This window comes from Pieris brassicae, chromosome 9 (genome assembly GCF_905147105.1).
Source record: "Pieris brassicae chromosome 9, ilPieBrab1.1, whole genome shotgun sequence".
Classification (NCBI taxonomy): Eukaryota; Metazoa; Arthropoda; class Insecta; order Lepidoptera; family Pieridae; genus Pieris; species Pieris brassicae.
The window spans coordinates 16,820,530-16,848,115 of NC_059673.1; the positions used below are offsets into that span (position 1 = coordinate 16,820,530).

Sequence of the window (27,586 nt, forward strand, 5' to 3'; positions counted from 1 at the left end):
CATAATCCCATCCCATGGAATGAATTATTTTACAAAAACTAATTTGGATTATTTTAAAACTTCATTACATTTTTTTTATAGTATCAATAATTGGTGTGCTTAGTGCTGGCTTAGTAGCTTCAGCGTGTGACTATCATCCCTGAGGTCGTAGGTTCGATCCGCGGCTGTGTACCAATTGAATTTCTTTCTATAAAATCATCGTGAGGGAATCGGCTTGCCTTAGATCCAAAAATTCGACTGTCAAGCACAGAAGGCTGATCACCTACTTGCCAATTCGATAAATGATCATGAAACAGATACAGAAATCTGAGGCCCAGACCTAAAAAGGTTGTAGCGCCACTGGTTTGTTTTATTTATTATTTTGAAATAATTAGACGCTTAATTGGGAACGAACTAATAAAATACTGACTCACCAATATAAATCATTACAACATTCTGAGCGAAGGATATGATGATCCATCCTATTATAAGAGGCACTTCAGTGAATATGAGAGTCCGTCGTCTGCCTATGTTGTCCATCAAATAACCACTTAGAATACAGCCTATTGGTGTACCCACTGCACTTAAACTGGCTGAAAAAAGTTATTAAGGTCTATACAAAAAAAACAATGTAAGAAGACAGAACACAAATGTTTTTGTCCTTACATTTACTTTTTAAATATAAATAATATTTTGTATCTTGGCTTTCATATATATAGGTTAAGGTTCCTAACTTTATTAGTAAATTATCTGTGAGTTGAGCGGAATTATAAAAAATAATATAAAAATTAAATTCAATCAGCATACAAGCGTAACACAATAATATACTTCTACGGAACATTAAAAAATACAAAATAAATTAAATAAAAAGGAAAATAAAATATTCCATATGGCATTTTATTCGGTATATATGAATTAATTTAAAGTATATGCTTACCAATCCAACTGGCCTCACTTTCAGTAATCGTCATAGTCGAATTGCCACTCTTCAGTTGCGGCAGCGCCGTCGCGGAAAATCCAAATGCCATACCGGTATTAATAGTTCCCAAGTTCACAATCAAAGCCGCGACTATTTGCTTAAAAGCCTTCCCTCTTCCTTCTTTCCCTGGTTTCTCCTTTGGTGGCTTTTCTGGCGTTTTCGTAATTGTAGCTTTAACTCCATTTTTAATGAAGGGCTTGGCATCGCTTCTAAAAAGACAGATTTTCGTTAAGCACTAGGTAATTTTTAAAGCCGTTTTAAGACTGGTAACTGAATACTTAAAAAGGTTTCTATCACAGTCGCCTACAGCATACCATTATTTAAAAACTTGTAGTAATAGTTACGAGAAGTTGATATACAATAAGCAGAATTACGACCCGTAGCAAACACCATTTCTTAATTGGACATAGCACAGTGGTTGCAAAATAAGAATTGTCAACTACAGAGCAAATAATAAGAAATATTAATAAAAAAGCTTAACCTATAAAGCCTCTAAACGCACTAACTATAAATAATCTATTTAATTCCATAGCGATACGATAAGCACATATACATATATCCTGCCTCTAGGGAGGGCTGATAACAACAGTTATAACGTTTCGCAGCCCCGACATACAAAAACCAATATTTAAGCCTTGACTTGTTTAAGCCATCGCGAAATATTAAAAGAGTATTAAGAATATCCATAGCGCAAAATCACCTGCATCATGAGCATACCCCCATCACACAACACAGCCAAATTAAATGTATTGAATATTTTTTCCCGTTTTTCCCTTTTGTAAATGTTTGAACCTTTGGCTTTATTTTGAGTGTAAATGTTTGTTATAATATATTATTTTTGTTAGCTGTGGGATACGAAATAAACTTCCTATAACAGCCAACAGCCTCTCCTGAGAGACCTTTGTGAGTGTTTTATTTTGATTTAGTCATGAGAGATAGATAATCTTTCTTACGATTACATTTCTAAAGTAACAAGAAAAATGTCTTATTTTATGACTTCAATCACGGGACACTATCTATTAAGATTACAGTCCTAAAATATATCAGATAAGCCTTCTCATATTAATCGAAAGTATGTATCTAAATAAGAACGAAAATGTCTGATTTTATATGTGATTTGAGTTTTTCTCAAGAAGAGCCTCGGGCACACGTAAATTGAACTAAAAACCATTCCCAAATAAAACCATTTTTACGAGAAAATAACCCTTTTATAAAAAAATGGGAAAACAAAGCATTCGCACTTCAGATGCAAGGACTTAACACGTGGTTAATATGCAGACATAACAACACATTGACAATTCAATAAAATTAATTGATCCGTAAGTAAATATGACTCAGAGAGGTTATCCGCAAGGTCAGCTGTCAACACCCCCAACAATTATTGTTTGTCCCGTGACTGATAAGGTTTGGTATTCGCTTCCGGGAAATAAATAACATCAAAACTACTAGTGCTACGAGCCGTAGAAGTTTATTGTACCAGTGAAAGATGTTTTGTTTAAACTGATTTATATGCAAATTTCATACTTAATTGATAAAACTTCGACACTTAAAACATTAGTAAATAATGTAAAGATCACTATCAAATGCATTTTGCATGTCAAATCTATCCAATGGAATTATTTACAAAGACTCCATAAGGACTTAAAAACTCCACGAACTTAGTACACAGTACTTAGTTATAACGGTTTTAATTGAACCAATATAGAAGCGCGAATCTTTTTTTTACCACTGTTATAACTGATGAACCCATTTCAAATTACTACACTGCGGTAATTGTGTTTGATTCCGTTATGATACAATATTCAGTGTCAGCATACAGTTAAAATAATCCTTAGTTAGTCGCTTTTTAAATGAAATATAAAGTTAGTAAGAATATTGTTAGTTAGTAATAGTTATTAAGCTTGAAGAATGCCATGTTTTCTTGTTAAAGGTGTGAGTTTAATCGTTATCATTTCGATATAACATTAATGTCCGTTGGAAAAACTAATTTCTTCTAGTATTATAGTAATACATATGATTCTTTTCAAGTAATTTTTATATACCGAATGTAATTCTAAATTTAATTTTGATAAAATTGTACATAAAAAAAATATACGCACACACATATTTTTAGTCATACATACTTGTGCTTGCTGTTATTCAAAAAAATACACTAGGTCAATGTGCGTCTGTGTGTGTTAAATAATACATCTTAATATAAAATAAATAAGTCTAAATGACTGCCTCTCGTCATTACAATGTAATTACAATTTTACAGAAAGAAAAACGGCAGTGAAAACAGTACAATAACTCTGATTAAGTCTCCCAATCAATTTTTAATTCTGTCCAGTTACTTTGTAGTATAAGAAGCAGCAGATACCTATTGTCTCAATCGCGTACTCTAAATAAGTTATAACCACATCAACGATTTCACAATAATTATCACGTATCATTAATCTGTATGTAAATTTATTTTTCTTGATTTATGTTAATTTTTGTTCTCGCACGCAAGAGAAATGCTATTGACGTTTTTCAAATTAAACCACAAGGTCAAAAAATAACAAATGTGATAAGATTTATTAAAATAGTTAAGATTATTTCACTATGACACAAGGTCCAACCCCTACTATGCAAATTTAACAATTCTTGATTAATTAAATTTACCTTGAAACACTTTTCATACCATCATACTGTAAGCAGCTATTCATATCGGGAACGATAATTGTTTTATTTAATAAAATATATATTTTTATAAATGATCTAATTAAGTTTATAATTATTTTATAAGAGGTAAAGAATAATACTAAGAAAAAAATTAAAATCTCAAAAAACACTACCTCGATACAACTATAAAAATGTATATAGACAAACAAAGCAAAGCGTCTTTTGCGAGTACTATAGGTAAACATATCATTTTAACCTAGTACGAGTGTTTAGCTACGGTCATTGTAGATCAAACTCAAAGGAAATGAGCCAAAATGATGGTCATTATCAATTGTTCTAATTAGACGATAAACCGACCACTTGGTACCCGATTACGTATATATTGAGTGTTAACGTCATTGGGAAATTTGACTACCCATAGGGACATACATACGCACACATATAGAACGATGCCGCGGCAGATCGACTCCCATAACTCCTGAATATCTGTCACCCAATGATTCCCTAGTGTTAATGTCTTACATCTAAGGAGGTTCACTTACCCCAGACGCTTTACTCGATACAGTGGTATTATACACAATATTAGATTTAAAGGCTTCCTATTGAATATGTTTACATTATTTCATTCGCTAAATTATTGGAATGGGTCCATTATTAAATACTTCTGTCAAAAGAATACACATTCCTCAGGAAACACTTTAAAATGTCCGGTATTTCGTTTATTAAATTCAATGCCATTCCTATTTTTATATTACAATTAGCCAATTCCTGTCGCGATTTTAAATAAATCTAGAAACATGTGACAATCGTAGTTCTCGTTCCACAAGCGTTAACAATGATCTTTCATTGGGGTAATTATTTCATAAAGACAATATATTGCAATAAAAACAATTATATACAAATATTATATATTCATAATATCGTTTCAAACTGATAAGTGCCTTAAGTAGCGTAACTTGAATAAACTCGAAACTTCACGTGCAGTTCACAAAATAATAACAACAAACTAGCTTTGTGTTCTAACTACGAACAAAATATATAATAAATAGCCGTATACATAACTTACAGGGAACCATAATAAGGCACACCATGACTTGAAGTGCTTGCCATACTGCACCTGATAATAATCACACTTAAATACAATCTTTCCTTTCATAAACGTACGTAACGAGGTCACAAGACAGCATTATTAATAAAATATTTTATAGGCAATAAATAGCACTTAATTGGCTTCATTGACTAAAAAAGACGGTGCCCACGAATATATAAAAATACACTACTAGTATAACCGGAGATCTTACATGATATATAACTAACGTATAGTACGTTTATGAACAAATAATTATATGACAAAACACATTTCTTAATAATCACTCAATGTCGCACTACTGACTTCATCTTCCAGAACCGATTAGTTTAGGACTACCCAATAGTTAAACGGTTAAACCAATATTGACAACTGATAAAATGCAGATAGACGAAACCGTTCAATTGCTTATCATAAATGCGCGTAGGCATTGTAAACAAATCCTACCTACAATGTAACATTATAAACTAAAAACGTAATTATGTATAATTTAGACGTGATATGTTTCTGATTGATAAGTTGTATTTATTAATTAAAGTTCACCACATCATAAATAATACTATATCAACAGTATATTTTACAAGTTATTCTAAAATATACAACAGTTATGGTAAACATAAGTGTTATAAAAAATTTAAAATATATATTTTTATATAATAAATATACACTGCCATTTTTTTTTGCTTATTGGTAATCAAAAAAATACTGCGGATAGGTTATTAGATATTAAGTATATTAGACGGGCCTTTTTTTAAATTTATCAGCCCAATATGTCAAGCTCTGGATAAGTTGTGTTTATTGTTATATTCGCGAAGAATTCGAAGGAGAGATGCCTGAACTCGTAGGTTGGTTTATGCATTTTGGAAAATTCTGCTGATTTCAAACCTTGGGAATGCATAAGGGACGACGGTGTTAATGTTCTGTAAGAGGTTAGTGCTCTGTATATGACGATTTAACAATTGGTATAAGAACTTAACACCGGCTAGAGATTTCCGGGGCATGGAATCATTTTAAATTTCCTAAGTCGCTGATGGTACTTTCTAATAGTTTTTGAGGCAGCCAATGTACATACAATGGCTATACTGAATAAGGTTAATTCAAATAAAGGTTATATACCTTTATATGTATTTTGAATAATATTCATAAAGTACTATAAAATAACTATATAGTCAAAGTCAAAGAAAAAAATCATTTATTTATATAGGTAACATAATGTACACTTTGGTACGTCAATAAATAAGAAACATACATTAAATGCTTCTAATTTTACATTTACTGCCAGTTCTCAAATCATGGGCGTAGAACGGAAGAGAAGAAATGGCAATAAACTCTCCGCCAATCTTTTTAATCGCCAATTTTTTTTTGAATTGCACGACGTTTGAGTTGCTGCAAACATTACACCATGTTCCACGTGACATCTTATGTAATAAATAATAAAAAAAACAAAGTTTTGTCTCAAATTGTCAAAGATCCTCTATATAATTTAATTATGTTTACCAAATGTTTGAATCAGAATTCTAGACTATGTATTTCACTATTGGTTTTTAACCGATTATAAGTATTGAGACAGAAATAAGTCCAAATGGTTGTTATTAGTTAGTTAATTATAGTTATTGTCCTAAATATTATAATAGTAGCTTTAAAGTATATTCAATAATAAAATTAAAAAGGACACAAGCAGTCTATTGCAATGATGATGTAAGGGCAATCCAGCTTTCCCGTTATTACCATCAGCATGCTGTTAGGGCAACCCCGCACACTCCTTGCCAGAGATACAGCTCGCTTGAGCATCGTAGCGTAAAAACAGTTACAACAATTTATGTAACACATCTCTAAATTTTTGAGAGTGACAGAGAATCAACTGCTGCAGAATTCGCCTCCAAAGTGTCAAAGATATATTTTAAATTTGTATGAATAAGACCGTATACAATTATTTATATCTTATAAGTACTAAAAATAAATTTATGTCGCTACAAGCTGTTTTAGGTCTGGGCCTCAGATTTCTATATCTCTTTAATGATCGTTTGTGAATTGAAAAGGCAAGGTGATCAGCCTTCTGTGCCTGACAAACACCGTCGACTTTTTTGGGTCTAAGGCAAGCCGGTTTCTACACGATGTTTTCCTTCACCGTTTCAGCTAATGTTAAATGCGCACATAGAAAATCCAGAAAGAATTGGTGTGCAGCCGGGGATCGAACTTACGACCTCTGGGATGAGAGTCGCACGCTGAAGCCACTAGGCCAACACTGCTCTCTGCAGTAAATTATATACAGAATCTGTTACAATATCAATTAAAAAAACATCTGTCCAAGGATGCTGTGAATAATTGGTTCTGTGAAAACATTCAATATTTCGCTAGGAATTTCACTTGTATCACTGTCGTTTAACCGATTATAAAGATGATACGTGTTATATACAATTTTACATAATTGTAATATGAGACTAGACGGCAACCAGCTGGCTTCTAGATCGCGCAGTACTTTTATGTTTTTATACTAGCGAGATTGATTTCCTCTAATTAATGCTAATTTTATATTTTACGTTAAAATGACTAAATATTATTTATTTTATATAAGAGCCTCAGTATATATAACAATATCACAATCCAGAATCTAAACCAAACAGGAATTAAAAGCATATCATTGAAATCCACTTTTATCCAAAACAACACTGCTTCGTAAAAGGCCGGCTATACACTCGCCAGTTAACTGGCATTATGCATGGATAAGACACGTCCAGGTGTATCCTTAAATCGTATAAAAATATTTAGACGCAATTAGATAATACAGAAATCAAAATAATATTTGTGTTAGTAGATAATAATTACGTTGTATTGTCTTTTGTTAAAATAGCTTTTACACATTAAGAAAAACACTTTTTGAACGGATTTAAGCTATTTATTATTATTAAAATTTATAGTTATTTATATAATTCTAAATTTTTTTTTCCCGTTCGAAGACGAAAGGCGTTAAATGTCAAAAGTATCACAGCTGCAGAGAAAGTTGTTTTATCTGTATTTATCGCCCAGAAGTTGGTATCGACTAAAAGATGACGGGTTTTTGCAAAAATGACTCACAGTATCCTCTGTTTGTTAAATAAGTATAAGTTTTAATAATAATACATAGCTTTAATGCATTCAAAAAGGGTTTTTCTCAATTATTACGTGTTAAATTGGTCTTTGTTTAATTTCGATTCTTAGTATACATTAAACTAAATTCAATAAATTTTAGTCGTACTCAATAAGCTTCATATTGCGTCAATGTACTTTCAAAGGTACTTGATGGCTGAAAGTCTCCCACAGTATCTAAATATTTCTTTTTGCAAAATAGCGAACTGTGAAATCCGCAGTAGAAGTATTCCCTTCAAGTTAAAGAGTCTTAAAGTCAGGCAAAGCTGGCTAATGCTTTTTATTTCTGGTCCGTCAACTTGGTCATATGAAAAGATAAACTTAATATTTTACTATACTCTCATATATACTAGTTATCGGTACCTGTTAACAATGTTATCAGTATCACGTGCTGACTAATACATAATTGTTTCAAATTAACATGATAAATACGTCAAGTTCTTTTGTATTAAAACAAAATATGTATGACGATATATTGAATTTAATATATATTAAATATATCGTCGTAAGGAATAGTATATGCTTGAAATATATATTATGTAGATGTACATACAATAAATAAAATACTACACGATCCTACTACGTTCTGCACCAGTAGTGCATCAAAAGACGTCAGAAAAAAACAGACTATACGCATTCAAATAACATTCTTTTGAAGTGAAACTTCTTCATCGGCGTTGATAATAAATTTACCGTCACAATTTTCGGTTAAGCGCCATCTTTTTCTCGTCCCTACTACGATTTGAAGCCATTAATAACAAAATTTTAAAATATTTAATAACTACTATCAATAGTCTGAAATAAACTTTTCTTTTTCTAATTCTGATTTTTCTTCTCTACAACAACTCTATAACGCCTTAAAATGCAGTGCTTTTGGTGTCATAATCGAGTTACACTGTATATAATAAGGAACCTAATTTCGTTCGTAATCGATATGGTATATAAAATTAATAATTCTAGATAAATGGCCAAACACTTCATGGAATTGACAAATTAAGTTTACCAGGATCAATAAACGTTACAGTTTATCAATCATCTTGCTTATTCAAACAAAATGAGATATTTTAAGATAATGTCGCCCAACAACAATTGCTTTAGAAAGCAAAGAAATGCTCTCACAAATTATCATGATGAATAAATAATACCTAAACACTTGAAACTTCGCGTAATACTTTGAAGTGTGATAAGATAATATGACGTTTCGCACTCAGCTGGTTTAGCGTATGTAGGGCCATGTTTTATAAAAATACCTCGTATTAAATACAAATATTGTAAAGCTGAAAAGATTTGTTGAACAGTCTAATGACAGGTACTGGATGATTACGACCAAATTAATACACCTAGTATCGGGGGGCGTTAACTAGAACAGAAAAGATATACACATGATATATACACACTTCCCTTTAACCAAGACATGCTATAAAAATAAAACGCAATAAGATGTCTTAAAAACAATTATAAATTATTTTGACTCAAATAAAGGAAGATTTATCTAGTGTCGGCTGAAAAGAGGTATATGAATTCACTCCCAATAAATAACGACCGCCTTCACATACAACATTATTTCAGAAACGTATGTCAAAAACCGCGAAGAATACATCATTAAGGATTACTTGATAACTTAAAATTAAATAATAATTAATATCCAAATTTGAATGGTATTTATAAATATTTTAGTTATTTTCTATTAATTGTTAATTTGACTAAGAACTGACTTGGCTCTTATGGGCTCTAGTGGAGTTACTAGCTTAATCCTACCTTTGACCGAAACCATACAACAGCCTTTATAGTCGTAAAGATTTATTGTGTACGCGGAAGTTGCTTTTAGCTCTGGTTTTACACATTCGTAAACTATATGAACACTCGAAACACTTGTTAGCTAAAGCATAAACTTTTTGGACATATGTAGTTTCATACTTTTCAATTGGTTGTCTGTAAAGTCGGTTTACGGAAGATAATTTTACGAGATGAAAAATTTCATATTTTTATGAATTGAATTGAATTATTCTTACTAAATTATCTATTTTTTGTGTAATATAAAGGAGGAGTTAAATAAAAACAGTTTTTTCGATAAATTTACATATATTACAATTAACAATTAATTGTAAATAACAATGTTATTAATATCTTAAGATAAATGCCAAACGCCAATCGAGCCTCTCAATCGCTTGTACCGCGCTCTCGCTTCTGCAAGCGGAACGTGACAATGAAGCTCGGTTCAGGTGGAACGTGACAATGAGTCATGTTTTTTCGTGCGGGCAGGCTGTAGCATTGTGATGAAGTTTATATACTTTTTACGTATTATATTAGTATTTGATTGTCCTTATTTTAATATGTTTTATATTTGATAGTATAAATAAAATAAAATACATTGAAGGTATGAATACAGTTTGATTAATTTAAATTCCGTTTAATGCAAATATCCCCATTAGTGTCAATTACTACTTGTTTGTGCGTTTTATTTAAATGTACAATGACAAATGTTTATGAATACTACACAGAAGAGAAATGCTTCCCGCCTGTCCAAGACCTACGGTAACTGTCATGTGTCCACTCTGACTCTAAGATCTATTGTATGTGTATAAGTATGTTACGTTTAGTTTGATCAAAGATACTTTAGATTTAAAAATAATCATTGTATTCGCGGGGCGTAAGTCATATCAAAAGCAATTATTACACTGTCAAATAGCCTTATCAAAGTACTTATGACTATCAATTTTTCACGATAACAAGTATTGCATACTGACACTGTCAAGTACAGATCATAAATATCGCTCGTGATGACATTATATTTTTGTATTATGTAACTGTTGATCACTCATGCATTTACGTTGCGTATGCCCGAATATAGATATTTTTTTAGTATATATATAGTTTAAAAAATTCTTAAATATTTAACACGCACTTTATTAGCATAACAAAATAATAATAAATAATAAAACTTTATTCATGACACAATTTCATCTAACGCTCGTCCCCACACCCGTGTCGTAGGTAACAATCATTTCCTGGTATTTGGTGCATTTTGAATATATTTCTTTTAAAGGAAAAGTTGTCTTAATCCAACAAAAATCGTGTTAAGTACACGTTAATGTATGTGTGTGTGTATAATACACTCTATATTTGAGAGTGTGGCTGAGAGTTATTATAAGCGTGCGCTGTCTCAGTTTTTGGAACCTCAGAGTTATACCAACATATGTAGTGAGCCCTCTGCAGAAACAAAATCCAATTTGGCTAGCACAATTTTTATTCGTTTTGTGAATTTATCGTTTACACCTAACTTCGGCCATGTTATCGCTAGCTCTATACAATCCTTTAAGAGGACATGTATATTCTTTTCAATCCGGAAACTTTAAAAATGAATTAAAATTCTCTGGTCCTTATAACTATATGTTACGCTCCACTAATAGATGCTTTTTGGAAATTCCATCTTCATCATCGTCATCCTTCTTAGGCAATTCGTATAAGACCTCCGCTTAAGTTGTGTAATAGGCTGCCCAACTCCATACGATTGGCTCCCTCTCTAACATCTTTTAAAACTCTTCTACATATTTTCTTAATCATATCTTATCCTGCTCAATCGTGACTTTTGTAATGCTTGTATTGTTACTGTTTGTTACATAGTTTATTTCTACGGATTAGCTTTTAAGTTGTTTTGTATTATTTTAAATTGGTGATTCTACAAATTGTTTTATAAGATTTGGTTGCACTTTATGAACTTTACTCATATTTTGTTTTTGAATTTTTTGTCCTTACTAGGGTTGCCTGGAAGAGATTGTTTGTTAGCGATAAGGCCGCCGGTGCATCCCTTATAATTTTTATATATTATTTTATTTGTTTTTCTATAAATGCAACGGAGTATTATAAATGTATGTGTCGTATAAACCCATTTTTTTAAATTAAATAGGTACTGACGTGTTTTATTGATAATTGTCGGTAATGATTTTCTTGGTTAGTTTTAAAATAATGGTTTTGTGATTATACAACTTGATCCTCCACACTATTCCACACTGACTTTTTTAGATGAAGAATCTGTGCCAAATAATTACATTGTATATAATTATTATGTTTGTAGATACAACAAGTTACCTAGTAAACAGTATTAAAATAAGTATGTACAATAAATCCATAGAAATCGAAATATCATAACTCGAACACGTTTGCACCGAGTGTTTTAGGTATTTCTTATTTCAGCATTTGGCAAAGTACCCTTTGACGAAAATGGAGTGGACTTTGACCGGTAATTACATCTTGGCTTGGTATACTAATGAGCTCATGAATTATCAAACAGTTGGATTTCTGCCTGATTCCACTGGATAATTTTCTTAAGTTTTCTATTGCACTGCGAGTGTTATAGGAATATGTATGACATTATAAAAAAAAACACAAACATTTCCCACTTTAACACTATGAAACACTACACTATGAAAGGTAATCGTTAACGAAGCTTTAAAAGCACGCAAATTGTTTTACTGCAAGTATAGAAGACATTCTGAAAGCCAATTAATAAAATATTGTGTTTTCCAATCAAAGGGGCCGTTCAAGTATCACATTACGTAAGCACTAACATGGGGGGTTTGTTTATAGTCTTTGATTTTCTAATTTAATGATTACGTCAACAAATTCACTTTTTTACACCCACATTGTCTATGCTTGAAAACGAAATGCATTTTCGAGGATTCCTACAATTAATAATAATTATGTACTATTATTTTTGAGGCTTTGCTTGCTTTTGCTGAAAAGAGGAGGGGAGGGGGGATAACTTGCTATAAATCTGCTTACGTTATACTCGAACGGTCCCATAGTCGTACCTAGATTAAAGTAGGAAATATTCGTGTTTTTTTATAACAAACTATTTAATTTTTATATTCCACTCCTTGATACCACTGACCTGGTTAGAAGATTGAAAAGGATAAAACCATTTGAACTAGTGAATTAGTGTTAGTGTACTTTAATATTAAGTGCTAAACAGTGAATGAAAAAATGAAAACACAAGAACAGAGTGTCTTCCCTATAATAGAGACTATATGTAGCGTTATTGGACACTTACTTATGATAACAATCCTTTTTAGTAAATTAGGTTAGACTTAAATTACTTATTATTCTTAAATTAGGCTAGATCGTAATGTTCCATGATGTCGTAGTAAAGACACATGTATATATTAAAAAAATATATATTCCACTGTGAGTAAGTAACAAAGAGCATTGACCGAGCACGATATCATATCGTGATAACGTTGGAACTACGCCAGAAACCTTCACCTTGTCCTAACATTTGAACCGACGTCATCTGAATACCGTTCCTTAAAACTTTGTCTGATGGATAAAGAATGAATGTTCACTTGGCTGTACCTTACCACACACGAGAAGAATTAACTGTTTAGAATTAACAAATCGAATGAAACAGTAATATTTTAGTCAACCATATAATTATTTTTTTGTTTTTTCAGCTATTTCCATATATACATAGGTGATACAATATCTATAGGATGATTATTAAGAAAACATCAAACTTCGACAGCAAAATGCATGACTTGGGCGTGATTATACAAAAAGTTTGATTCTTTTAATCTGCCATATGAAACATATATACTTTACTTTAATAACACGAATGCCTATGAAGAATAACAACATATTAATAATTTATATGTTAATTAATAATTTAATTGTAGCGGCGTAACAAACCTTTGCTTGCATGATCATAACATTACTTAGTTTATATTATAGAAAATAATGTTGTTGGTAAACAACTTATATCTATTAAATTGAATTATTAAGTTTCACAGTATTATTTTAGCGAATAAAACCGAAACTACACGAACTAATTCAAATCCATAGTTGTTCTTAACAATTTCTTTTTTCAAGATCGTTTTCTAAGCTATATTTTATACCAATGAAACTGCGTATACAATACATATTAAAACATGAACGTACAAGAATAAAATCTCATATACACATAAACAATGACAACATATTCTATAATCTATATTATTCTAGGTACTAAACCTTCTCAAATATATTTTGCGTTTTCTGGCAGAAACTTTCCACCATAAAGTTGTTGCTCCAAGATCGTATACAAATCGTGATAAACTGCCTATTTCATATTTCCATTTTAATACGGCATATAAATTTATACACAAAAACACTACTAAATGTCCATGGTTATCTATCTATCTGTCTATCTTTTTATATTTCTTCAATAAAATACTAGACCATAAAATCTAATAAATGCGTTTATTGAAAGTATATTTTAAGATTGTTTCTCCTTGTTTATTGATTTACATATATTTTATATGTGTGATAAATACATTTTTTTTGTGTGACAGCTGTTACTTCCCTACAAACCTAGTTAGAATTGCCTAAATGCAGTGGAATTAATTATTCAACGATCGCCAAATTCGTATTTAATTACAAATGCACGAACATGCAACATTTCTAGCATTAAAATGTATTAAAGGATTAGTTTCGCAAACATCTACTTATAACGTACGAACGTTATACGATATTTTGTTTATAAAATTATTTAGTCAAATATTGCTTCTTTACAATTGTGGTTAACCTGAGGTCGTAGATCGTGGTTCCACGGCAGTAGCTAAGCTCAAACAGAAAATATCCTGAGGAAACTGAAATCCAAAAAGTACGATAAGTGTCAACAAGACAAGTTTGGTCTGGTACTCATCGATAACTGCTCGAGAAATACCTACCCGGCCAAGGTAAAGAGTATCCCCAGAGTTGTTTTAGCAACTTTTATTATTATTTTCTTTTGCTTTGTTACGTTCCTCTGTAATTGTTATTAAGTATTTACATTGTACATTTGATGACGCGGACTACAAAGACACAGAAGGTTGGACAACTTATGAAATTAATGATTATTGAAAGACGATGCTAAAATCTGAGGTCAAAGGCTTTGCACTTGGAGGTATGTAGTATCTAATAGTATGCGAAAAATTAATTAAATACAAAATAATATATTCATCTAACGAAACGTCACGTAATAAAGAGTTATTTTCATGACTCTCATCTAAAGGTTCAATAAGGCAAAGCTATTTAATCATAAACGTATCGTAAATCACTATTTGTATGTCGAAAATGCGTAAAGTTACATTTACGATATATAGTTTAACATGGGATGAAAAATAATACGAATTGTACGTACATACTTTCATTAATTATTGGACATTACGGTGTTTTATATTAATAACTAGGAATTAATAGATTCTATACGTTAAGGCATTTAGGGTAGGCATCCGGTATAGTGGAGAAAAAAGTCTCCAGTCATTCTGTAATGTCATTGAGTACAAATTAACAGGCAAGAATGCTTAAAGTCACGAGGTCCCTGGTCGAGCCCAAAGGCTTCTACAACCGGCAGTTCAAAATTGCTCTGTCTAATTATGCAAAACGGAATAACCAATACATGAAAACTGACAATACATGAACCTAATACGGTCGTCACTCTTTTAATAATGATAACATTATTTACGGACATAATCATTTTGCATGCATCGTATCATCTATTCTGAAATAAGTAAATACTTTTATCACACCCACCCAGTGATGCAGTGATCTTTCCTATCTGCTAAAGTATTGTTATATATTAAAGTCTTCATGCATTAATGTAAAAAAATAGTTTTGTTAAATTTATGAAACGACCCCGACATTGCGCATTGCATACAAGTTTTAATTCAGAAATATTAACGCAAATATATAAGTAGTTCCTAATACGACCTAATGCTATGAATAGAAGACAAATATTTTTAGCCTATTTAATTTATGTAAATATCATTTCGACCGGATACTTCGAGCGCTTCGCGGTGTGTTAATAGAATTACGTACGATTGCATTTGAATGTAACGTGTTAAATGTATAAAATATAATTTATATAAGAGCGTTTTGATAATACTAAATCACTAAACTGTGAAGGTTCATTTATATGGAAGTACTAACGGATTAAAAAAATCACCGATCAGTAGATCGCAAGTAGTCAATCTATATCAAATAATTAATATAAAATATGTAAATTGGAAATAACAATAACTAACGTAGACTAAGTATATAACTACAAAACTAACACCTATTTGATTTGTAATTAAGTATGGAATTAAATTGGCTTTATTATTATGTTTCAGTAATTATTATGGATATAATAAAATATATAAATAATTAACATCGGTATCGTAATAATTTAAAGCCTAGGTACTAGTTTAAAAAAGCTTGTTTATCACCTATCATAGAGACCTGCTAAATATAAATTGTATTTCAATAATAAATGCAGTCATACTGTTTAATATAATACCGTATCCCATATAAACAATTCTACTTACTTTTCATCTGCCATTTTAATATTGTATTACAAAAAATATTCTAGAAAGTTCACAGATGCAATTCAAAACACCACAGATTCCATTCCAGGCTAATCAAATGTAAAACAAAATACGAAAATTACACATAATTTATCGCACGTTTACTTCCCGCGACGGTTACATATGTACTGACATTATATACAAGTTTTCTCAATATATGGATGTTTTCGCGCACGAGTTTGCATAAAAGCGCGGCAAAATATTATCAGCTGTTGACAGTTTCCGCAGCGAAACGCGGGACACAACTTACCGTGCGATTGTGTGCAAAGGTAGCTTTTTTTATAAATTATTTATCACACAATACTGCCAAACAAATAATTGTCAAAAATTATTTGAAAATAGAACATTTTTTTGCCACTAAAAAAGGTTTTATACAAGTAAGTAGTATTTAAAAAAGGAAAAATAATGCAATAAAACTATTGCCATAATATAAAATAAATGACGCAAATTGTAAATGACTATATGTTTAAAAATTTATTTACATTAATACAATCATTATTAAACTACTAATTTGAGAGACATAATATACCTCATTAATTTATTTGTAGACGTGACTTAATTACAAAAAATACATAAACAAGCAAATTATTATGTAATTACCACGGTGTAAAGGTTAATTGATAAATTAGACTTTTTACTTTAGCTAAAATATCCTATCCTTTTAGTGGACGTCTGATACTAAATATATATACTTGTCAGAGATAATGTATGTCCCTTTTTATCACATTTTTTTTTACTCTAATGATACTGTGGTATTAAAATCCCGACACATATGACATATTTGAGTCTATGATCGCTTCACTCTTTTAAAATCCGGTATTTATTCGCATCGTGTTTTCTCTATTCAAACATACGACAATGATTCTTAATTCTTAATTCGGGTATTGATGTTGGTATTAAGTTATGGTGAGCGTTAGATCCAGGATTTCCCCGGTAGAATATGAGAGCGACCCTGGGACTTAGTTACTGCTGTCACTCATATATTTTCGACCTGGATCTGGAGATTTTGGTATGGGCGAGCCAGATAAATGCATTTCCATTTACAATATAGAAAAAACCGATCTCCCTGACGTGTAGGCCTAATTTAAAGCCAGTTAGTATACGCATTTAATTAGTCTAGTTAAATATTTAGTCTAAAGTTAGTCGCAAAGATATCTTAAACTCGGAACTAACAGTGAAATTATACGATCAGCCCGTATAATACGTACCAAAATATAAAATTCATTCATCGTCATCGGACAAGGGAATAATTGAGGGCCACTTGCGAGGCCGTCAAAATATCCTTTAGTTATGCACTAAAGGATATCTCAGGTCAAGACAGGGAAAATAATTAGCGTACAAATTATACAAACCACCTTCGCACCATTATTCAGATTTATTTTAAATCAACATATCACACTTTTGTATTATATGGCAAAAATAACGGAAATAAAACAATTATTTCCATACACTAGTAGTAGAGAAGCATTGTGACAAATAGTACCTACAGTAGATATCTTGTAAATTTCTTTTCGCATCCATCACTTTATTCTTATGAATTTATATGAAATCGGAAAAAGAATACTTGTTTTTAAAACATTTTGACAACAATCAAAATAGTTTATTACAAAAAGCTTTATAGTAATAATAATTTATAGATTTAATAAAAAAATCAATAATCTTTATACTTAATGTTTGTGACAATAATATATACACAATTTAATATATTTTGATGCAAATCATATATTTGATAACATTATGATATAATAAAATTACGTTTGTAAAAAAAATACTTTAAATTAATCGTATTTTATTTCGATAACACTAACAGGTAAATCCATCGTCACCTTGCGTCTTATCTAATTCCTCTAAAGACCCTGCATTAGTAAATCTGTATGTGCATCCTAATAAGTAATACAACTATATATTTATAATAATTTTTTTTATCTCATCGTAGTTAATAAATTGGAGTTTTGCAGACTCCACAACAGGACTTCTAAACTCCTGATTACAGTAGTCATGATACATGGCAGATGAGAATTATCTAAGAGTTTAAAGATTTTCTGCGCTTTGCTTTGATATCCGCCATGTAAGTGGCCAGCCTCGATAGACAGTGAACCCAATTTGTAGGAAAATACAAATTGGGTTACCAATGGATCAACAATTAATGGTTCTGTTAACAGACTGTGTTGAGTGTATAATAAAACTGCAACGATAAATGACTCGTTGGACATTTTCAGGTACTGTATATCTTCCACGGTTTAGTTTATTAGAACCTTTGCCTAGTAATAACTATTTATGTTTTTAATCGCAGACTCTTGACGCTACACGACTTCTTGTATAGACAAAAAGTACCCTCGGGAATTGTGTACTGCGGCATTGTGGGTTCCTGTTGAGGAAGTTGCATTTTCACACCTCATTTTAACATGTGTTTATGTACAACATGTAAACCAATTAACCTGATCTCTTACTTAGACTTTTTGAATTTTTATACGAGAATACGGTCATCAATATAAATACACAATTTTTAAATTATCACATTCCCAAATATAATCATAAAAACGATGCCCATAAAATCTTTAAAATGATGAGCAATCGTGAAATTATGGTTACGTCCTTCCTTATCATTTTCTTAAGTACCTTTTGCTGCAATGTGTTGAGATTAAACGTTTATTATATAAACTTCTATATGTATTACCTGCGTCCAATATTTTGGAACATAGGACTCCAGTCACTATGCTTAGTATAAGCTATGGTAACGAATGGGAGTAATATTTCCGTTTCGGAGTTGATGTTTAATAAAATGAGGAAATAGTTGTGGAAATATAAGTTCGTTATCTAACTTCACTTTTACCCATTAGGCAATAATTTCCTTATGTGAAACACGCAGAAAATGTTTGCCGGGCTCTCATACATACCATATTTAAGAAAAAACGGGGCAAGCAGGGCAGGAGTCTCACCTGATTATAAGTGACAAGCCCTGCCAGATACACTCGCAGAGGGTTTGCGAGTGTGATTAAGTTCTTCATACGATTATTTTTATAATATACAGGAAACCTTACAAAGCGACTTAATTCTAAACGGGCTATTCTGAGATATGTCTCTAAAATAGTTTTATTTTACTTACCAATCAATAAAATCCCAATAGTCGATTTCATTAACAAATCGATAATTACGAATTACTATTTATCACGAACGGGTAAAATAGGATTATACTGGTTATGAATATTAATGTTTTTCTATAAATAGTAGAAGCATTGAATCGTCTGATGTTTGACGAACTGCAATACCTCAGTCAAGCAAATGAAAGATGCTTTTTTAGCAAAATGATATGTCTATTATTGGACCTAGTTCGATGATGTAAGTTTTGACTTCCTTCAGGTTTAGATTTTATATGTCATAAAAATAATCCTTCCTGTTTAAACATACATGGGAGGTGATTTGTTCACCTTATTTTATTCCTTTTATATAATATAGGATATTAGGAAAAAGGCAGTTGACCGCTACGATTATTATTTATAAATTTGTATTGTTTTTGTGTCTACGAACAAGTGTTAATCAGTATTTGATACCTATGTGTGTATAGTTGCAGATAAAAAATGTGGCGCTACAATGTTTAAGGTCTTGCCCTCAGATGTCTGTATCTGTTTTTAGGTGAACAGCCTTCTATGCCTGACACACGAGTCCAAGGCATGCCGGTTTTTCACGATGTTTTCCTTCACTCTACGAGCGAGTGTTAAATGCGCACATAGACAGAAAATCCATAGGGTCACAGCCGGGGATCGAACCTTCGACAGGCATGAGATGCACACACTAACTAAGCCAACGCTGCTCATTACAAAAAATATAATACAATTGCTAATATTAAGTGGGGCCCTCGTACGTGTCGCAGAGGGCTTACTAAATGAATATAGTACATCTACTTTTAACGATTCTTTATCATTTGTTATTGAGTACGCATGCACAAACTGACCTTTGTCGTCAGGAAAAACGCATTAACGCGGCCAATATTTAAAATTTCAAGGTGACAGCTGTATGAGCCAAAAGTGTAATTTTTTGAGTCACGTGCTAGTACCGCCCACGACTAATCTTGGCACTTTCCGATGTCGAAAAAAAGATATCCGGTTACAAAATAATTCCAAAATACTTATTAAAAATAAACTGCAGCTGTAATATTCAAGATAGGTCTTAACGGTCATTGAGTACGTATGCACTCGTATAAAAGATCGAACGGCGAAACGAAAACAATTAGTCGTTGGCGCGTTTCGTTTGATTGTGATTGGTCAACTGCATCTTTAGTTCAATGACAGACAAACGTCAGGATAGTTGTTCTCAGTTGACTAATCATATTTATAGTATTGTCTTTTGTTAACATAGCTTTTACACATTTAAAGAAAACACTTTTTTATCGGATTGTAGCTATGTATTATTATAAACTTCCCCGGGAAAATAAATACAAATAATATCACTTTCTCTACAGCTGTGATACTTTTTGACATTCAACGCCTTTTGTTTTCAGTCACCGTGACCACGCACGCTGTAAAGCACGCGAAACGTCGGGAAAAAATTAAAATTATGTAAAATAATTATAAGTTTATATACATAGCTTCAAGTGTTTTCTTTAATCATATTTAATCGCATGTGTTATAATTTGTGTGTGTCTTTGTCGACATCGTTTAATGGTCTTATCAACTATTGTGTCGATTGATCTTCAGCAACTCCATGGAAACCCTTCGCGGAGTCCTTTTAGCAACCTTGCATTCTTAATTGTTAATCTTTGCTTTTGCTGTTTTATTCCTACCTCGTTGCTAGTAATGAATTTACATTGTTTTTATTCTTTGATCCAAAACGTCCCCTTTGGATTTGTGTGATATCGTGAACGACACGTGTGAAAGGTGGTTTAGCGCTGCACCTGATTCATAAATTGTCATGTCATTTACATCTGTACTTCTTATTTCTTATATATTTCATAAGTGTTGGATTGTTTTAACATATTATGTAATGAGAGCATAAATAAAATTAAATGAGAAGCACATTTATTAAACCCGCTAGTAATATAAATGAATGTACTATATATATATAATGAATTAATGTTTAATATCCAAAACACTAGACCTCATATAAACTGAATTCTTCGATTAGAATCTATCACACGTAGCAGGTATTCTGTATATGAAGCGGGTTGACGTAAAACAATACCTATTGAAACCACGTAATAAAAGCATGATTACGATGTATCTCGCACATGCACTTCGCGCACATGATCAAAAAATAATCTTTATTGATATGCAGATAATTTCGTCATTGGTTGCCTTTTACCTGACAATTTATTGTATATCATATAAGTATTTATTACTGAGGGTAATTCAAAGTCGAGACTTTCCGCATGTCAAAATTTAATACGTTTTTTAATTACCCAAATTTTAAGTCTAAAACTAATGGCTAGCTAGAAGTATTTGAAAGACGTTTTTGACATATAGGAGTTATTTGTTATATGTAGGGTTAAGATTTAGGCCTAAGAATAACTTCTATTCCAATATCGTATTAGATTTGACATAAATGTTAAAGTCGATTTAAATCAAAGGAACACAGAGCCTAGAGCTAAAACAAGAGCATTCTTTCGTAATCTTTTAGTGTTTAGTGTAAGCAAAAGCTAGATGATCTGAACGAGTGTTCTTTGCTCATTCGTGTCAATTCTGTTGTTGGTATTGTATAATTGCAAGTGCTACAATTATTATTTTGTTGCTAAATCTCAAAATAAAAGAAGGGAGGTCGTTGGTGGGTAACGAATTTAATGCAACGAAGGACACTGGATAATGTCACATGATAAACTTTTGTAGAACGGGGCCAGGGATTTTGATCAATACAATCAGCGACAAAATTCGGAAATCAAGTACGAATTTTAGTGACGCGATTCCTGCATATGACATGTTTTGACTACTACCTGAAAGTGGTTACAAAGTATTAACTTGGACTTGCTAATGCATATCATGACTTTTTCGAATAAGACAACAAACTAGTTTATGCAAGCCTAATAATTTTATTTGATCAGTGTTGGCCTAGTGGCTTCAGCGTGCGATACTCATCTCAGAGGTCGTAGGTTCGAACCCCGGCTGGCCACCAATGGATTGTCTTTCTATGTGCGCATAACATTAGCTCGAACGGTGAAGGAAAACATCGTGAAGAAACCGGCTTGCCTTAGACCCAAAAAGTCGACGGTGTGCATCAGGCACAGGAGGCTGATCACCTACTTGCCTATTCGATTAACAAATAATCATGAAACACATACAGAAGAATCTGAGGCTCAGACCTAAAAATTTGTTGTTGCCATTGATTTTTTTTTAATAATTTTATTCTGTAGAATTAGCTTCATGTATCAATAATATTTAAAAAAACGTTAAATTAAAAATGTGCGTTTTTCTCAGCTCCATATCCGACGGACAAATTACGCTTTGAATAATACCTTCTCATGTTTACGATCGCTAGAACACAAGAACGGTATGTACAGATCAGGGGCGCGAGCACAAAACACAACACGCAAGAACGCTCTAAGCATATGTTCGCACGCTCTTGCACTGTTTACATCGAGCGAGCGAGCATTCTTAGAATATTTCGTTGAATCTTTGTGAACGCACTAAGAACAATGTAAAAACGTTTTACGCCTGTTTACACTAAAATAATTTGACATAGTGGGGATAGAATGAGCATTCGCTCATCAAATGTAAATCGACATTTATTCATTCATGCAAAGTTTAATTATATATCTAAAGAAAGGTACAAAACGCCTACGAAATTTTTAAGCTCAACTTAATAAACGCTGACTGAACCATAGACATTCTAGATCCCGATTGACTACTACTAACTAAAATCACTGTTAAATACATAATAAACTTTTAATAACTCTGAAAATCTACAGCAACAAATAAGACAGTGTTTCTGAGGCTGTAGGCTACCTATCTACTTCAACGATTCACTAGGTATTGTAAGTGTACCTGATAATTCCAGCCCAGCATTATGCTGATTAACATATGTAAGATTGCACGGTTATTAAAATGTGAATGATAAGCTCCTAAAAATTATATCATTATTTGCGTAACTTCAAACTAAACATTTCGTATACATTCAAAGCTTATGGTAAAAATTGTAATAATTCAGACATTTCCAATACTTTATTTATGACTTTAAGCTAGATTTGTTGTATTTTTTATCACAATCTCACGTGATGTTAAGTGAGATGAGGCTATGCCATTGTATACCATTAATTTTGTCTATTCAAGAACACCTGAAGTGTCTTATACTTACTCTATCATCACGTGAAGCTGACTGACACCCCCACACCCCCTTTGACCTTATGGGACAAGCGTTTGACTCTCTTCCGCGGTTCTCCTTTCAAGCTAATTTTTCTTTCGGAACCCGCATAACACCATTTGCGGGCATCCACTTCACATTTATTAAACAATGTATCACCAATGTTTGGAGTTTTCAAACTGCTAGTTGCACGTCCTATACGTTTCCTGAAAATATTGATTAATGTAGGCATGCTTTGATTTTTAGGATTGAAGATCGCTAAAGCATTGTTCATAAATTATGTCTCGTTTCATATGTGAACTTTAACATAGCAATTGGTAGATTTCACGACTTCGACCAATCGTGCAGCTGGATTGACTTGTCAAAATCCTTTATTCATCAAGTTCATAGAGGCGCAAATACACAACTGGTCACGTAATGGATGATAGTTTTTTTTTTTATAATACGAAAGATATAAAACCAGTAGTAAAAACTATTGGTTACTTAAAATAGTAAAGTAAAAAACCAATTTTCCTTAAGTATAAATTTAGCTTTTAAGTCCGAAGGGTTCGCTTTTATAGGTGGATGCAGTATAAATTGGAGTTGAGCGACTTATGGTCGAATTAGGCGTTGAACTCTCGTAGAAAAATCCCACAAAAAATGACAAGGGAAAATAAAACTATAATATTTAATTCATTCTTTAATTACAAATTCGAATAAACATAGTTTTCGAAAACGTTATACAAGTTATAAATATCATATGAATAGTACAAATGGTAGAAAATATTCTGCCATAAAGCTATAAGGGACTGAGAATGTAAAACAAAAGACGGTTGTACGCTCCGTTCGTTAGTCATTGGTCACAACGTGCAATACGCGTCATCATACGTCATGTTACGTTTGACCAATCACAATTGAACTCATGTTTGTCTACAGTCCTTTGTTCTACGTCACATCTCAGAAATTCTATTGTATTTAATAGTTAAATGCAGTAATTGTATGGGCAGGCAAGATATATTTGCTTCTCAAACAGCTAATACAGCTTACTTTAATATTGACTTAAATACTACATAATATTTTATAATGTTACCTATACGACCTTATTTTAAAACGTGGTTAAAGTTAGTGATATAAATGTATGGTAACCATAAGAAATGCCGTACTAACTTTAGTCCTTACTTAACAAGTTAGCTTAAAAAAGTCTACCATAAAACTTTACCAGCCTTTTCAGACATTGCTTATCATTCGTCTATTGTCAATTTGTATTTATAAACAATGAAACTTAGGTGCAAAATACTTACAATACCTTAATAATAATTTAGGAAAAACTCATATTACCGATACAATACACATTATTGTACTAATAAAACCTTAAACTAAATAAAACAACTATCATTACACTTTTAAAATTATATCTATATATTGTAACATACATGTATGGTAACTCACAGTCCAAATCGTAATACGCAAATTATTTTTAAATATCCCTAGAAATTTAAGACATAGTATAATTATGGAATTGTGTAACGTCTATCTATGGTATGATTGGGGGATATGGGGGGGGAGGCTATGGAGAAGCCGTAAAAGGCTTATGAAAGGCCCTTGTTAGTGGTGAGTATAAGTAAGAATATGCAAGTAGTTTGTTTACTAATACTATTTTAAAGTAAAACATTTGTGCTGTTATAGAGATATGGGTTTAGACGAAAGTATATATAAATAGTATCTGTGTAATGAGACCTTATTGTTAAAGATTCCCCATCTCTTTTCTTCACAGCGACAATTTATTTTCACGGAAAGAGACGAAACTACTATAATGAAAAAAGTACAATTAGACTTATGTAGATTTTAATAACAATTATTTAAAAAGATAAAAATCTAAATTATATGTGTACCTAATAATAATATATTTAATAACCAAATCGCTTTGAATTTAAATTAAAAAAAAGAAAGTTCCTTCACTCCATTTCCTTGTGATAAATTTTATCATAACAATATTTTATTGCTTTCCTATCGTACCAACAAATGTCGAGATAATTTTCACTTGACAATAATACTATAATCATCGATCTATGAAAATATTTGTATATGACATTTTGATATCGTTCTGATGCATATATCTGATCATAGGCATACGCCCGAAACAGGACAAAACATCCCCCTCGCGAGGGAGGGTGTAGCATAAACCAACTGGACAACTCAGGCAGTCGTTCGTCGACCATTGCCCGGTGCACTCGTTACGTAATTACCGAGTAGCCTTTGAAATCTTTACCTATTGAATTTGTTTATTAAAATCGTATTAAATTAAGAGACTGAAATTAGAATTGGAATAAATCAAGTGATTCGGAGAAAACTTTGTGTTTGTTATCTTAACAATGTCGGGGCCTAACGCTTACACATACATAAGAGTGAAATAATGTTTTGTTATTTTTATTAACTTTCAAATAACTTAACATAGTTCATAATATATGAGGTCTATAATAAAGTTTAGTTTAGTTTAAAATATCAAACCATAAGCATAGATAATAGACTTTTCCATTATTACTATGAATTGTATAATGTATATAACTTCTTTAACAGAAACAAGCGCGAATATATAACATTACATACAACTAATTGACGTCTATATTCATTAAAAGTTTTATATAAATATGTATTGTACCAAACATAAAACATTATGTCAATTCTCATGTCCTGGACAAACATCGTATCCATTCCAAACATCCAATATAAGATAATTTGTATATCATGACGAATAAAATAAGATTGTACATATCTTGACTATTCCAGCGAATACTTTCTTGTCATAAAACAAATTAAAACAAAGCACACGAACGTTTGTTTGTTTCTTATACCAGCCAACACATCGTGTCAAGTCTCCAAGTCTTGGCGCTTAACTCGCGAGGACTTCTACATTCTGTAGCACCTTTATCGATGAACATTTAGATAGCTAAGCTGGAGCTCCTTGATAGGGCTCTGAAGGTTCATGATCGTCAAAGCCTTCGTCGTCTTCATTATCCGGAGCATAGCTCGTGCCCGGAAGCAGGATGTATCTGGCATCCCTGGAATTAAGGTATTATTATTATTAATTCAAATGATACAACACAGGCAAAAGATAATGTCGACTAATGTACACATAATATTCCTTTACTCATAAAAACCAAATCGATAATTACGCAAAATTCTCATAAAATAAGTTGGCGATTAAAAGTAGCGCCAAAGAAGGATATTTAATGAATCTCTTTTTATCAAAGCTTAAATGCGATGTGACAGTAAGAGACGAAACATATTTTTTTAATTGCCGCCTATAGATACTCTCAATGCCAGAGGGCTCGCGAGTGCGTTACCAGCTTTTTAAGAATGGGTAAGCTCTTTTCAAGGATTCTAAGTCGAATTGGTTCGGAAATACTTTAGTGGGAAGCTGGTTCCACATAGTGGTGGTGCGCGGCAAAACCTGCCATAAAAGCTCAGTTGTGGTCGAGGTGATACAAAAATAATACTTTTTTTTAAAATTAGAATCTATTTAAGGCACACTTACGAGCGACAGGAAGTTTCAAGTCTGTTATTTTACTTTTACTGTCAGTTTTCAAATCCAAAGCCGAGAACTGATTTTGTACTGTATTCTTATTCCATGTTACATTTAAGCTGTGATAAACAGTTTTATGTCAAACACAAAAATAACACTGATTTAGTTTTCATAAATACTACAAAACTACTCCTATATAGATGAATTTTCACTTTATGTGTATCTATAGAACCATCTTTATTATCTTACTTCATGAATCCTAATCAATCTTCAAATAAGATCAAGTTATGATCTAGCTTCTAATTAGCACTCTTCTTCTGACTTAATAGGTAATTTAAAAAATATTTTTTAATAAAATAATAATTCCAAGGTTGGCTACGCTTAGTCGGGTCTCAAACTGTGATGTCTCGACGGGAAAAAAAGGAAAATAATATGTTAATTATGGAATATATACAGGTATCACTTATTCCACGTCATTAAATTTGAATAGGTAGACATACCTAATCATCGGCAAAGAAGACAGAGGGTGTAGGCAAAGGAAAAAAAGGCCTATTAAACTCTCGATACTCATTTTAGCGAATTATCATACAAAATGACAAACAACACTTATTGTAACACAAAAA

General features: G+C 31.8%; 2 protein-coding genes across 4 annotated transcripts in view; both read right to left on the bottom strand.

Annotated features, from left to right (window-relative positions):
- The window catches only part of LOC123714108 (facilitated trehalose transporter Tret1-like), a 30,504-nt gene extending 14,189 nt beyond the window's left edge, over positions 1–16,315 (bottom strand). The window contains exons 1-4 of one of the 3 annotated variants that reach the window (XM_045668241.1): positions 4,903–5,000; positions 4,668–4,718; positions 917–1,167; positions 414–572 (exon numbers count right to left, since the gene is read on the bottom strand). In XM_045668241.1, the coding sequence (XP_045524197.1) occupies positions 414–572; positions 917–1,167; positions 4,668–4,718; positions 4,903–4,904 (463 nt within the window). In that variant the 5' untranslated portion in view covers positions 4,905–5,000. Of the gene's footprint in view, positions 1–413; positions 573–916; positions 1,168–4,667; positions 4,741–4,902; positions 5,001–16,135 lie in introns of those variants that run through there. The other 2 variants (XM_045668243.1, XM_045668242.1) reach the window with 2 other exon arrangements.
- Positions 16,316–24,504: 8,189 nt separating this feature from the next.
- LOC123714743 (cystinosin homolog) overlaps positions 24,505–27,586 on the bottom strand; it is a 40,359-nt gene continuing 37,277 nt past the window's right edge. The window contains exon 9 of the mRNA XM_045669214.1: positions 24,505–26,499. Within this exon, the coding sequence (XP_045525170.1) occupies positions 26,388–26,499 (112 nt within the window). The 3' untranslated portion in view covers positions 24,505–26,387. The remainder of the gene's footprint in view (positions 26,500–27,586) is intronic.